Here is a 13847-nt window from a genome sequence, read left to right on the forward strand (position 1 = left end):
AACTGAACTGAACTGAACTGAATGAGAGGCACAGCATGATATTCAGAATCCCCAGGTTTTTCCCCTTTTCCTCTCTGACTTCCTTGGCATTGAATTTGTCCTCAGACTGCTCTTTTCCCAGTTGAAAGTTTGCTACCTCACTCCAGTTATCATGTCCACTCACAGCCACATTCAAAAGTAGGCCAGACCAGGGTATCTCTTCTGTTTCTTTCCCTCCCTCCCTCCCTTCCCCTTTCTCCCTCTTTTCTCCTTTCATTTCTTTTCTTTCCTTTTGTCCTTCCTCCATTCCTCCCTTTCTTCCTTTTTCCCTCTCTCTCTCTCTCTCTCTCCCTCTTTCTTTCAAAAGCAGACCCCCCCCCCCCCCCCGCCACAGTTTTGGAGACCAGAAATTTGAAATCAAGGCCCTTTTTCCTTTTTGTTAGGAAAAAAAAAAAAACTTTCCCAAAAGTTCCACAGGGCTTCTTCTTAATCTGATAGTCCAGATCACCATGTCACACGCCCCACCTAATCTACCAGGGTGTTAGAGGATATAAAATTACCATGATAGATTTAAGTTAACCAACATTGATGTCTCTAGGATTTGGAGGAGTGCAGTCATACTATTCAGTGATGGAGATAGCTCTTCATACTGTAATGTATTATATCAAATAAAAATACAAATTGATATAAGATTTTTCTGTAAAAGTCAGTTTCTCCTTTTTTTCTTGTTGAAGTGTGATAAATCTCTTATGTTGAAAAAGCAAAAATGCCATTGCTCCCAAAGCATCAACATTTGAGGACAGTGTAGTCTTTTGAAACTTGGGAGAGCTGAAACACCCATTGGTTTCCTACTGAAGTTCACTCCTTTTTCTTTTAACAGATGAGGAAAAAGAAAATAACAGAGCATCCAAGCCCCACTCCACTCCTGCTACTCTGCAATGGTAAGTTCCATTCTGAACAAGTTTTCTCTTGATGCAAAGCTCATATAACTGGTCTTCTTGCCAATAGCACAGCATATCAGTTGGAATGTCATAGTAACTTGACACCCAATAGCCCGTATGCAATCAGTTTAATTTGCAGGTGTGTAAAAAGTACTCAACTTAGATATAGCCTGGAGATTTAAATTTTCACGTTTATTTTATTTGGGAGTAGACTTATTTTCCCCACATCAAAACACTGACAAGGACTGGATTCCACATGGCTGTTATTGACTTGAATAGAATCTATTATTTTAATAAATAATGTTGCAGCCAGTTATAAAGGCATAGGTCTGTTCTCCCTTACCAATGACCCCTCAATAAATTAATAATTAATTGCAACTATACTACAATTGGCTTCCTTGGTGACTCAGAGAGTAAAGAATCTGCCTGCAGTGCAGGAGACACAGGTTCAATCCCTGGGTTGGGAAGATCCCCGGGAGGAGGAAATGGCAACCAACTCCAGTATTCTTGCCTGGGAAATCCCATGGACAGAAGAACTTGGTGGGCTACAGTCCATAGGGTTATGAAAGAGCTGGACATGACTGAGCGACTAACACTTCATACTATAATTATTTTTTGATTAATAACATGAATACAAATTATCTACTTGAGTGGCTCTCCCTTTACTGTTTGGAATTCCTGGACTTGATATAACAGTTAATGATGTGGTTTAAGTGTTTGCATTCATGTTTGATACATACAGGTAAATTCCCCTCTAAGAGCTTGACTTACAAATTATGTTCTGGCTTTGAACACCAAGGCTACAGGAACACCTGACACTCACCCCTCAGAGGATTTTGTCAGTTAAGGGCTATTACTGCTTCTAGCAGTGCAGTCCACAAAGGCAAAGGAAGTAAGGAATAAAGGGGAAGGAGAGAGAAAGGGATGAATCTATTGTGTGCCAGGCTACATGTTAGGCACTTTGTACAAGTGTCTCATTTCATTCTTACAATTCTGTCAAGTTGGTGTTGTTATGCCCATTTTACAGATGAGGAAAAGAAAGCTTAGGCAGTTAAATCGTTTATCCAAAAATACACACAGCCATGAAGTGGCAAAGGCAGGAACCTGGCTGGATCACTTTAACTGCAAAGTCTTTGCTTCAGAAAAAGGGAAGAGAAAAATCAGGAAAGATGGAGAGGCCAGATCAGAAAAGGAAGCAGATGGGTTTTAATGAGCAAATCATATTAGATTCTTTTGACAAATCCACCTACAGGTGAGAGGAAAACAATGTTGGGAGAAAGCATTCAGGAATGCAACTCAATCTTCTCCGACAAGAGTCTCAATAGTCAGCTTGTTTTGCTTCAAGGATAGCAAAGGTTGTTTTCAAGAGCTCCATTTCCAGTCTTTTGGCTTGTTTCCTTCAATTTGTCCCTACATTCCTTTTCTTGCTGCATTTGCTGCTTTTTTGCTTTATTTAAAACTCTACTACTCTTTTCAAATCTCTCCCTATGCCCTTCTGCCCAAATTATGGCCACACAAATTCTCACAATGCCAGTACATCGAGTGAAGGATCAACATAAAAGACTTGGGGAGTGAGAGTTTCTAGAAATGCTAGAAATCAGCAGACACTCTTGGTTTAATCATCTGAACACATTGTACATTTCAGAGTGAAGAATTTGAAAGGGACTAGAAGAAAATCACCTTGTTCACATCTGTTTTTCTGTGATCTTCTGACATTTGCCTGGCAACAGAGAGGCTGTCGATAGTGTAATCTCTTACATCAGATTGCATGCATGTGTATGAAGTTGCTTCAGTCATGTCCAACTCTTTGCAGCACTATGGACTGCAGCCCGCCAGGCTCCTCTGTCTGTGGGATTCTCCAGGCATGAATACTGTAGTGGGTTGCCATGCCCTTCTCCAGGGGATCTTCCTAACCCAGGGATCAAACCCTCATCTTTTACATATCCTTCATTAGCAGGGGGTTCTTTACCACTAGCACCACCTGGGAAGACTGCCAGGAATTAACTCCCAGCTGTGCTTTTCTGTGTGACCTTGGGCAAGGTCCTTCACCTTTCTGTGCCTCAGTCTACTCACCTGTAAAATGGGGATGGCAGTAGTATTTTCCTCATAATGTAGTCACAAAGAGTATGTACAGAGGGCTTGAACAGTGTCTGGAGAAGAGTGGGTGCTGGATAAACCTTAGCAACTGTGGATCACTCAGCAGACATCTTCCTTCTGAGTCCCACAAGGACATCCTGAAATAGGGCTTCTCTCCTTCCTGATATACTCATAGTCAGTTAGTTCTCCCACTGCACCTAAGTCTATACAAAATATTTATTTTTCTAAATAAAAGGTCCCATATGTCATTCCAGAAGAAATTTCATCTTCCAATTCACAAAGCCAGGCAGTGGATTTGTTTTTATGAAAAAAAAAAATCTGTTTTCAGAGCCAAATTAGGTTTGAAAATTTGTAAAATTTAGTCTTATTATTATCAAGAGGCATCAAGTTGTTCAAACCTCAAATTTTCCTCCAATCCCCTTTATTTTTTAAGATAGAATTTCAGTCATTAACTAAGTTAAGAAATATTAGCACCTACTGTTTGCTGGCCCCTATTCTAGGCTCTGAGAATGCAGTGGTGGATAAGACAGACCAAGAATAGGGGCTGATGAAAGAAAAATTTGGATAACAATTTATAAATAAACAAGGAATATATTAGATAGAGATAAGCACAGAGTGAAGAATTAGAATTGGCTGAGATGATAGTATCTCAGAGGCCATTTTAGGTTGACTAGTGAGGGAAAGCTTCCTTGAAGTGGTGACATCTAAGTGGACATTTATGTGACAAGAAGTCCTCATGACACCACAGTAGTGTTAAAATCAGGGAAACGTTCTCAGTAGAGGGGACAGTGTGGGTCAGGCTCTCCCAGAGGCAGACCCTGAGCAGAACAATGTGTGCAGGTGGTTTATTAGGTGGGTGCCCAGTATTGATACCACAAGGGTGTAAGGAGGGTTATCGGCCTGCAAGGGGGCTACGGCAATGGCTTTGGTGATCCCACAGGGAGTTCTGAGCTGGGGTGGCCCATCAGAGATAAGCCCTTCAGAGACTAACTGAGGCGATGGATCTGGGCCTTTATTCCTGCACCTCACTCATCACAGCAGGCAGGCAGCCCCCAGGAACAGGGCTAAATTTGGGCGAGGCAGTTCCCTTCCAGTCCTGCTGAGGACGACTCCCCAGGAAAGCTTCAGCCTCAGCAGTCAATCTCTCGACAGTGGGGAAGGACGTCTCAGTCCTGAAAGGTAACCTCGGCATGTGCCGATGCACCACTGCCTATTCACTCTCTCCAGGGTGGAGTAGGCGGAGCTTGTTCAGGGAGCTGCAGAAAGTGGTCTGTGTTATGGGAGCTTAGCCAGTACGGAAGACAGTGACACTGATGAGACGGGATAAGGAGGCAGGGAGGCTGTAAACAGCAGGGAAGAATAAGCAAGGACATTTCTCTAAACTTAGGGACAGCTGTTGTTCAGTGGCTAAGTTGTGTCCAACTCTTTGCGATCCCATGGACTGCAGCACGCCAGGCTTTCCTGTCCTTCACCATCTCCCAGAGCTTGCTCAAACTCATGTCCATCGAGTCGGTGATGCCATCCAACCATCTTATCCTCTGTCGTCGCCTTCTCCTCCTGCCTTCAGTCTTTCCCAGCATCAGGGTCTTCTCCAATGAGTTGGCTCTTCACATCAGGTGGCCAAACTACTGGAGTTTCAGCTTCAGCATCAGTCATGCCAATGAATATTCAGGATTGATTCCTTTAGGATTGACTGGTTTGATCTCCTTGCTATTCAAGGGACTCTCAAGAGTCTTTTCCAATAACACAGTTCAAAAGCATCAATTCTTCAGCACTCAGCCTTCTTTATGGTCCAACTCTCACATCTGTACATGACTACTGGAAAAACAATAGCTTTGACTATTTGGACGTTTGTCAGCAAAGTGATGTCTCTGCTTTTTAATATGCTGTCTAGGTTGCTCATAGCTTTTCTTCCAAGGAGCAAGTGTTTTTTAATTTCATGGCTGCAGTCACCATCCACAGTGACTTTGGAGCCCAAGAAACTAAGGTCTGTCACTGTTTGCATTGTTTCCCCACCTATTTGCCATGAAGTGATGGGACAGTCATGCTCAAAACCATGGTGGAGGATGTGTGACCTCTTACATCGAGTTCCACATGAGTATATTATTTTAGACTAGAGTTTCAGTATAAAACTTTGTCTCTCAGAAGGAACTGAAGACACCCTCCATTTACAAGGGAAAATGGCATAATTTATACTATGTCCCCTTTCTGCTCTGGCTGCCAAGAAGTCCAGAGCTAAATCTGGTGTTTCTATACTTTTCCACCTCTTTCCTTTGTCTAATTTTCTTCTCATTTTTCTTATTTTGTTAGGTTTTTAGAAGAGGGCAGGATGCAAATAAATTCAACAAATACTCATTTACATTTGAATTTTAAATTCTTTACACAAAATGTATTTCCTTATTGAAAAACAAAAACATTACAGATAAGGTTAAAGTCCTTTCTTCATGTAGTTCCTTCCCTTGTCCTCCAAAGCAACGCTGTTACCAGTGAGAAATATGCATGTGTGTGGATGTTTGTGCATACATGCATACACGTGTGTGTATATGTGTGTGTGTGTGTGTACTGTCCCTTACCTATGCATTTACATGCATATGTACTGATAGGATGGACTTTCCTGGCGGTTCAGATGATAAAGAATCTGCCTCCAATGCAGGAGATCCGGGTTCAATCCCCAGGGTCAGGAAGATCCCCTGGAGGAGAGTATGGCAACCCACTCCAGTATTTTTGCCTGGGAAATCCCACGGACAGAGGAGCCTGGTGGGCTACAGTCCATGCAGTCACAAAGAGTCTGACATGACTGAGCAACTAACACACATGTACTGATAGAAGTTTCTGAACTGTGTGTTTTATTTAGTATTTTCTCCTTTATAAAAGAATGAAGATATATAACAACAAAAATATAGTTAGTTCCACAACCTGTCACACTGTCTTGATGCACAGTTGCTTTCTTCCTCAGCTTGCTTTTCTTCCACATATCCTCAAGCTATAGCCAGATTAGTCCACAAAGAACAACCTCATTTTAATCACTGTGCAGTATTTCATGTAAGACCGAGGCAGAATTCCTTTCACCATTTCCCTCTTTATTTAAAAAAAATTATTTATTTGGCTGCATGGGGTCTTAGTTGAGGCAAGCAGTTTCTTCCCACAGATTCTTCTGTTGCAGCTCAGGCTTAATTGCCCTGGGGCATGTGGGATCTTAGTTCCCTGACCAGGGATCAAACAGACACCCACTGCAGTCTTAACCACTGGGCCACCAGTGAAGTCCTGACATTTCCCTCTTGACATGCATTTAGCTGTGTCCAGATCTCATCTTCATCATTACATGCAGAGCCCCAAAGAACATCTTCATACGTCCCCTCACACACCTGGTGAAGTATTTCTTCTGCATGGGTATCAGGCAGTGGAAGTGCTGGATGCACAGAAAATGTTAACAGGATTGCAAAATTGCCCGCTGTAACAGCCTTACCATTTTATATACAGCCTCAGTACAAAATGCTTTAAAAAAAGAATGTTGCTCCACGACAGGGCATCTCATCCTTTGAGGTATCTTCATCCTTCATGTTGTCCCCTTTCTCTAGGGGTACTGGGCAGGCTCAGGAAGGGACCCTGGCCTCACCACCCAGGTGGTAGCTGCTGGCCTGACAGTGCCCAGCTCTCCCAGGATGCTTGGCTTGTTTCTGGGATTGGGTTAGGAGCCATCTGCTTCTTTTGCCTTCCCCAGCCTGGCTGCCAGCCCCCTCCCCATGGCCCCAGAGACCATCCCCGTTCTAAGAACAAATAATACAGCAGCCAAGCTGCCAAAAATAAGCAGAGTCACATGATCTGGAGGCAGCCCCCAGCAGAAAACAGGCAAATATTGTCAAATGCCTTCCGCCAAACACTTTCCAGCATCCTCGGTCATGAGGTTAGTCAAGCCCAACCCACTGGGGATGATGAGCCCTGCTGGAATCCTGGCCACACAATAACCTCTATTCACAAGGAGGATTTCGGCCAGGGAAGCAGCCCGTTGCACTGTCCTGGCCGGCTTGCGGCCAGCACATGTCCTCCTCCCTCTCACACACCTCTCCTGTGGCCAGTGTCACTCGGAGCTTCTCTGTGCCGTCAGAGTGGAGACACTTTCCCATCTGCAGTTTCCAGGGAAAGGAAGGCCCTTCCCCAACGAGGGGAATGGAAGACCTGTCACTTACATGGGAGACATTTTCCTTTCTTTTGAAAAATAATAATTAGGCTTGAATGATTGCTAGGCTTTCCACATCTTAAAATCAATATGAAACAAGATAAATTTGGTGTTTCTCTTTAAAATGTCCTCAGAGGCCAGAGGTAGAAAATCAGACTGGGTACTGTTCCAATACTTTGGCCACCTGATGCAAAGAGCTGATTCATTGGAAAAGTCCCTGATGCTGGGAAAGATTGAGGGCGGGAGGAGAAGGGGACGTCAGAGGATGAGATGGTTGGATGGCATCACCGACTCAATGGACATGTGTTTGAGCAAGCTCTGGGAGACAGTGAAGGTTAGTAAAGCCTGGTGTGCAGCAGTCCATGGGGTCACAAAGAGTCGGACACAACTAAGCGACTGAACAACAACGAAGCACAACCTTATTTGCTTCCATCATATAAGTTAGACCACCTCCTTCCAGAGAGAGAGGCTAAACATTCTTAGCTGTGAATGTAACCAGAAGTGATAGATAATGGCGGCATCTAGCCCATGTGACTTAGTCCTGCTAGAAACCTTCACCTAGAGAGGGAGAAAGATAAACAGGACAACATGAAGGGTGTAAATGTCTCAGAGAATGAGATGCTACGTTGCAGAGCCAGGTTCTTACTTCTAGAAAATATTTTATGCTGTGGGTGAAGGTATAAAATGGTAAAGCCTTTTGAGTGGGCAATTTTGCAATCCCGTGAATTAAAAACATGTTAATATATGCATCCACGCCTGGATACTGACACGGAGAGACACTTCCCCAGGTGTGCAAGGGAGCACCTATGATGTTCTCTGCAGTCCTATTCGTAATGGTGACGTGGAGTTGAGTAGACAGGGACTAGATGGAAAGGGAAGATTGAAAGGGGTGGTTTATGGTAGAGGATGGTGCTGAAATCTTCTCTGCTGCCAGTCGGGGCCACTAGCACTCTGACTGCCAACCCCTAGCCTAGGTCCCAACAGATGGGTTAGCAACAAGACCAAACTTGCGACACTCTCCTATTACACTGCCTAGTTTCTGTTAAAAAAAAAAAAAAGACTTGATTAATCAAAAAATGAACAGAGCGATTTTGATGCCAGACCATGGCTAATGCCAGGCCTTTCCGGAATACCAATTCAGTAGCTTGTAGGAGAGAAACGAGATTTGGATTAGATTACTCCAGATTCCGGTCCACTTGAGTCGTTACAATGTCAGAAATAAATCCCTGATTCAGTCCATGGCTGAGCACTGACCAAACTAAACAGGTTGAGCCAACACCCGTGGTGTGCCAGGCTTACCCCAGCTGATGTCACCAACCGAGATCCTTGGATCCCATGAATACTTGTAGAGGAGGCCGAACTGTTACCCCTCTTTGAAGAGGAGGAAAACAAGGCAGAGGTTCCCAGTCTCACTCTACCCAAGTGGGGGAAATGCCTAACGCCTAAGAAGACCCTCAACCAAGGGGAGCCGGGGCCAGCCGAGGTCCTGGGAGAAATATCAGGGACCCACCTGAACTCATGTTTGTCTGAAGACAGTGTAAGTGTTAGTCATTCAGTCATGTCTGACTCTTTGCAACCCCGTGGACTGGAGCCCATTAGGCTCTTCTGTTCATGGGATTTTTCTAGGCAAGAATACTGGAATGAGTTGCCATTTCCTTCTCCAGGGGATCTTCCCAACCCAGGGATCAAACTCAGTCTCCTGCATTGCAGGCAAATTCTTTACCATCTGAGGCACCAGGGAAGCCCATGTTTGTCTACCCAACAGCAAATCTTGGATTTAATTGTTTGTTCAATAAAATAGATTTGGTGGGGTTTTTGTTTGTTTGTTTTGGGCTTTTGGGGAATCTGACTCAAGCCTACCCAGAGCCCACGTGAGCCACCATTTTGAACTTATTTATCATCTGGTGATCGTCCTTCCAAATCTTTGTGACCCAGTGCAACATAGTCCATGGAATTCTCCAGGTCAGAATACTGGAGTGGGTACCCTTTCCCTTCTCCAGAGGATCTTCAAACTCAGGGATTATACTCAGGTCTCTGGCATTGCAGGCAGATTCTTTACCAGCTGAGCCACAAGGGAAGCTCCTTCCTCAGCGATCAATGCAAATGAATAGAGGAAAACAACAGAATGGGAAAGATTAGAGATCTCTTCAAGAAAATTAGAGATACCAAGGGAACATTTCATGCAAAGATGGGCACAATAAAGGACAGAAATGGTATGGACCTAACAGAAGCAGAAGATATTAATAAGAGGTGGCAAGAATACACAGAAGAACTGTACAAAAAAGATCTTCATGACCCAGATAATCACAATGGTGTGATCTAGAGCCAGACATCCTGGAATGTGAAGTCAAGTGGGCCTTAAAAAGCATCACTACGAACAAAGCTAGTGGAGGTGATGGAATTCCAGTTGAGCTATTCCAAATCCTGAACGATGATGCTGTGAAAGTGCTGCACTCAATATGCCAGCAAATTTGGAAAACTCAGCAGTGGCCACAGGACTGGAAAAGGTCAGTTTTCATTCCAATCCCAAAGAAAGGCAATGCCAAAGAATGCTCAAACTACTGCACAATTGCACTCATCTCACACGCTAGTAAAGTAATACTCAAAATTCTCCAAGTCAGGCTTCAGCAATACGTGAACCATAAACTTCCAGATGTTCAAGCTGGTTTTAGAAAAGGCAGAGAGACCAGAGATCAAATTGCTAACATACACTGGATCATCGAAAAAGCAAGAGAGTTCCAGAAAAACATCTATTTCTGCTTTATTGACTATGCCAAAGCCTTTGACTGTGTGGATCACAATAAACTGTGGAAAATTCTGAAAAAGATGAGAATACCAGACCACCTGACCTGCCTCATGAGAAACCTGTATGCAGGTCAGGAAGCAAAAGTTAGAACTGGACGTGGAACAGCAGACTGGTTCCAAATAGGGAAAAGGAGTACATCAAGGCTGTATATCATCACCCTGCTTATTTAACTTCTATGCAGAGTACATCATGAGAAATGCTGGGCTGGAAGAAGCACAAGCTGGAATCAAGATGGCTGGGAGAAATATCAATAACCTCAGATATGCAGATGACACCACCCTTATGGCAGAAAGTGAAGAAGAACTAAAGAGCCTCTTGATGAAAGTGAAAGATGAGAGTGAAAAAGTTGGCTTTAAGCTCAACATTCATAAAACTAAGATCATGGCATCCGGTCCCATCACTTCAAATAGATGGGGAAATAGATGGGGAAATAGTAGAAACAGTGACTGACTATTTCTGAGGGCTCCAAAATCATCACAGGTGGTGACTGCAGCCATAAAATTAAAAGACGCTTACTCCTTGGAAGGAAAGTTATGACCAACCTAGACAGCAAATTAAAAAGTAGAGACATTACTTTGTCAACAAAGGTCTGTCTAGTCAAGGCTATGGTTTTTCCAGTAGTCATGTATGGATGTGAGAGTTGGACTATAAAGAAAGCTGAGCCCTGAAGAATTGATGCTTTTGAACTGTGGTGTTGGAGAAGACTCTTGAGAATCCCTTGGACTCCTCCCTTGGAGGAGATCCAACCAGTCCATCCTAAAGGAGATCAGTCCTGGGTGTTCATTGGAAGGACTGATGTTGAAGCTGAAACTCCAGTACTTTGGCCACCTCATGCGAAAAGCTGACTCATTTGAAAAGACCCTGATGCTGGGAAAGATTGAGGACAAGAGGAGAAGGGGACGACAGAGGGTGAGATGGTTGTATGACATCACCGACTCAATGGACATGAGTTTGGGTGAACTCTGGGAGTTGGTGATGGACAGGGAGGCCTGGCGTGCTGCAGTTCATGGGGTCACAAAGAGTCGGACACTAGTGAGCAACTGAACTGAACTGATCGTCCTTCCTGGGTTCCCATCTACCTTCTGATAAACTGTCAGCTTCCTAAAAGCAGAGGACGGGTTTGTGTCTCCTTGTTGACTGCTGTATTCTCCAGTGCCTGGCACATAGTAGATGCTCAATAGATAAACACTGACTCACTGAGCAGATGGATATCAGTCCCTAGCACAGAGTGAGAGCTTTATAAGGGTCACCCCTGAGTTCATACTCCAAGGCAGGCTTTTTCCCCAGCCTTGTGATTTGGGGCAGGTCACTTTAGCCTTCCATCTCTTCCTTTACATCCTGGGGATAATGTTACCCATCTTGAGGGAATAGCAACAGCAAGCATGAGCATCTCTGGTACAGAGTAGGCCCTTGAAAATATATATAAATCAAATCTGTTAATGTAAACAGGTTTCCCCTTGACCACCCAGGTGTTGAAGTTTTTGTAAAAAGTTTTTTGAGGAACTTTCCCTGGCTGTGAGGCATGTGGGATCTTAGGCCCCTGACCAGGAATCAAACCTGCATTTGCAGGGGTGTGGGTTTGATCCTTGGTCAGGGACCTATGATCCCACATGCCTCAGAGCCAAAAAAATAAACATAAAACAGAAACAATGTTGTAACAAACCCATTAAAGACTTTAAAATTAGTCCACGTTAAAAAATTTTTTTTAAGTTTTTTGTTTTTTGGATCTGTGCAAAAGCTTGCTTTTCTTCCCCCCATCCCCACTCCCTTCCTCTTCCTTCTATCTGCTGTGTTACTGACCATGTTCAGGGCACAGTGCTAGGAACTACACTGACTAAATAGAAATGTGCTTTGGTCCCAGTCTTCAAAGAAATTTCAGTCCAAGATGTGAAGCATTACCTGAATACTCCACAATAACACAGTTACCCTCCATACTGATAGTTACCCTCCATTGAGTGATTGGCATATACCAGCTGGAGGGCTGAAGGTTGTGCATGGATTCTTGTTTTACCCTCACAGCAGCCTTGGGAGATGAGTATTGGATACCATTCCCTTCATTTTCACAGATGAAGGAAGTGAGAGTCCGAGAGTTCAGGTAACATACCTGAGACAGTAGTGCTTGTCAGTGATGGAGGAGGATTCCAAGCTCAGTGATCCCTGATGTAACACTGCTTTCTCTCAGTGAAGCTGTTAGAGCCATGAAAAGATGGGAAGAGCTCAGGAAATCCCTAGGAGGCAGTGAGAGCTTTGGGAGCAGAGGACACATCTCAAGTAAGATGCTTTCTACAGATATAACTCAGCACTCTACTTATTATCAAATGAATGAATATGTGAATTTGTCAAGGAAGAAATTAGTGTTTAGCAGATGGGGCTGTGTGGGAATTAAACATGGCTTCATGGAAGAGAAATTTCAGCTGAGCATTGAAGAGTGAGGCTCAAAAGAGGGAGTCCCCTCCGGTAGTGGGAAGGCCAGAGAACGTGTATAGTAGGGTGGAATGTGGCAGGTGTGTTTGAGGAGTGGCAGACAGTCCAGGAGTCTGGAGAGAAGTGTCTATGTAGGGGAGTGAGGCCAGAGAAGCTGGAGATGCAGAAGTAGTTAGGGTCAGAAAGAAGGAGCTGTGGGTGTCAAGGCAAGGAGTTTGGACTTGTATGAGAGATAGAGAGGAGCCACTGAAGGGATTAGACTATTGTCTGGCTCTGAGTGCTTAACTAGTTTATTTTTCCCACATATTTTACAGTCTCAGATCTCTCTGATAACCTCAGTAATAAATTATGATGTTTAGCAATTTAAAAATAAAAGAATCCTGGCATCTTTTTATTGTTCAGTTATTGTGTCCAACTCTTTGTCACCCCATTTACTGCAGGACACCAGGCTTCCCTGTCCTCTGCTATCTCCCAGAGTTTGCTTAAACTCGTGTCCAATGAGGGGGTGATGCCATCTAACCATGTCATCCTCTGTCATCCTGTTGTCTTTACTTTTGGTAAAATAAAAGAAAAAAGTTTCTGTCCCAGACACATCTACAAGGACTTGAGAAGCGGAGGCTGGACTGAATGCCCATGTGCATATACAAGAAAAATAGGTTTAAAATGAGAGCAGAGGGAGAAATTATGCTACAAGCTGAGACATCTGCTCTTCATTGTAAAGCGCTAATATGAAGCTTCCAGCATGTGCCCCCAGATGCTGTGTGCTGAAACTTAGTGAGGAGGCCTTTTGACAATGTATACTGCAGATAATGATTTGTGTTGGCGAGTGGATTGAGGTCATTATCCCTCCATAATAGGATAGGCTCAATTCAAATATGATCAAGTTGTTAAATAGAAGATCAGAAAATGGAAGAAGTAGAATGTTTTTGTGATCATTAAAGAAAAAAAAAAATCCAGGTATAATGGAGTATTGTTCACCATGCCAGACTAATGATGTTCTGTAGAAGTGGGGAGGAAAAGGGGAAATTTCATCAGATATGAAGAGATATAATTAACTGCCTTTCTTTCTGCCATGCCTTGGGCAGGGAAGCTGGCATTCCAATTAGCAACTTCGGTACACGCACGGACCTTCTGCAGTTTGCGAGGAGGTTTGGGGAACGGTGTCATGATGCTATTCCTGTAGAAACTCACCAAGCATCAAAGTCGCCATTAACGCCAATTACATCTCTTTGCTCCTAGAGCTTATTAAAATGCTTCATAGTCATAAACCACCTAGATACCTTGAGGCGAAGAAGCTCCAGTAAGAGAAATGAAACGTGGATAAGAATGTGGTTATTTTAGAAGGCTGTGGTCTTTGGCAGGTGGCTGCTTTGTTAGCTTAGCCTGTGTGAACCATGACTGACACCCATATGATTCAAACTGC

At 43.7% G+C, this 13847-nt stretch overlaps 1 protein-coding gene across 4 annotated transcripts in view; it reads left to right on the forward strand.

The window, feature by feature from the left end:
• RFX4 (regulatory factor X4) overlaps positions 1–13847 on the forward strand; it is a 172666-nt gene that overhangs the window by 44898 nt on the left and 113921 nt on the right. For all 4 annotated transcript variants that reach the window (XM_005206762.5, XM_059886540.1, XM_005206760.5 and 1 more), the window contains exon 3: positions 860–920. In XM_005206762.5, coding sequence (XP_005206819.1) covers positions 860–920 — 61 coding nt within the window. The remainder of the gene's footprint in view (positions 1–859; positions 921–13847) is intronic.

This window comes from Bos taurus, chromosome 5 (assembly GCF_002263795.3).
Source record: "Bos taurus isolate L1 Dominette 01449 registration number 42190680 breed Hereford chromosome 5, ARS-UCD2.0, whole genome shotgun sequence".
Lineage (NCBI taxonomy): Eukaryota > Metazoa > Chordata > Mammalia > Artiodactyla > Bovidae > Bos > Bos taurus.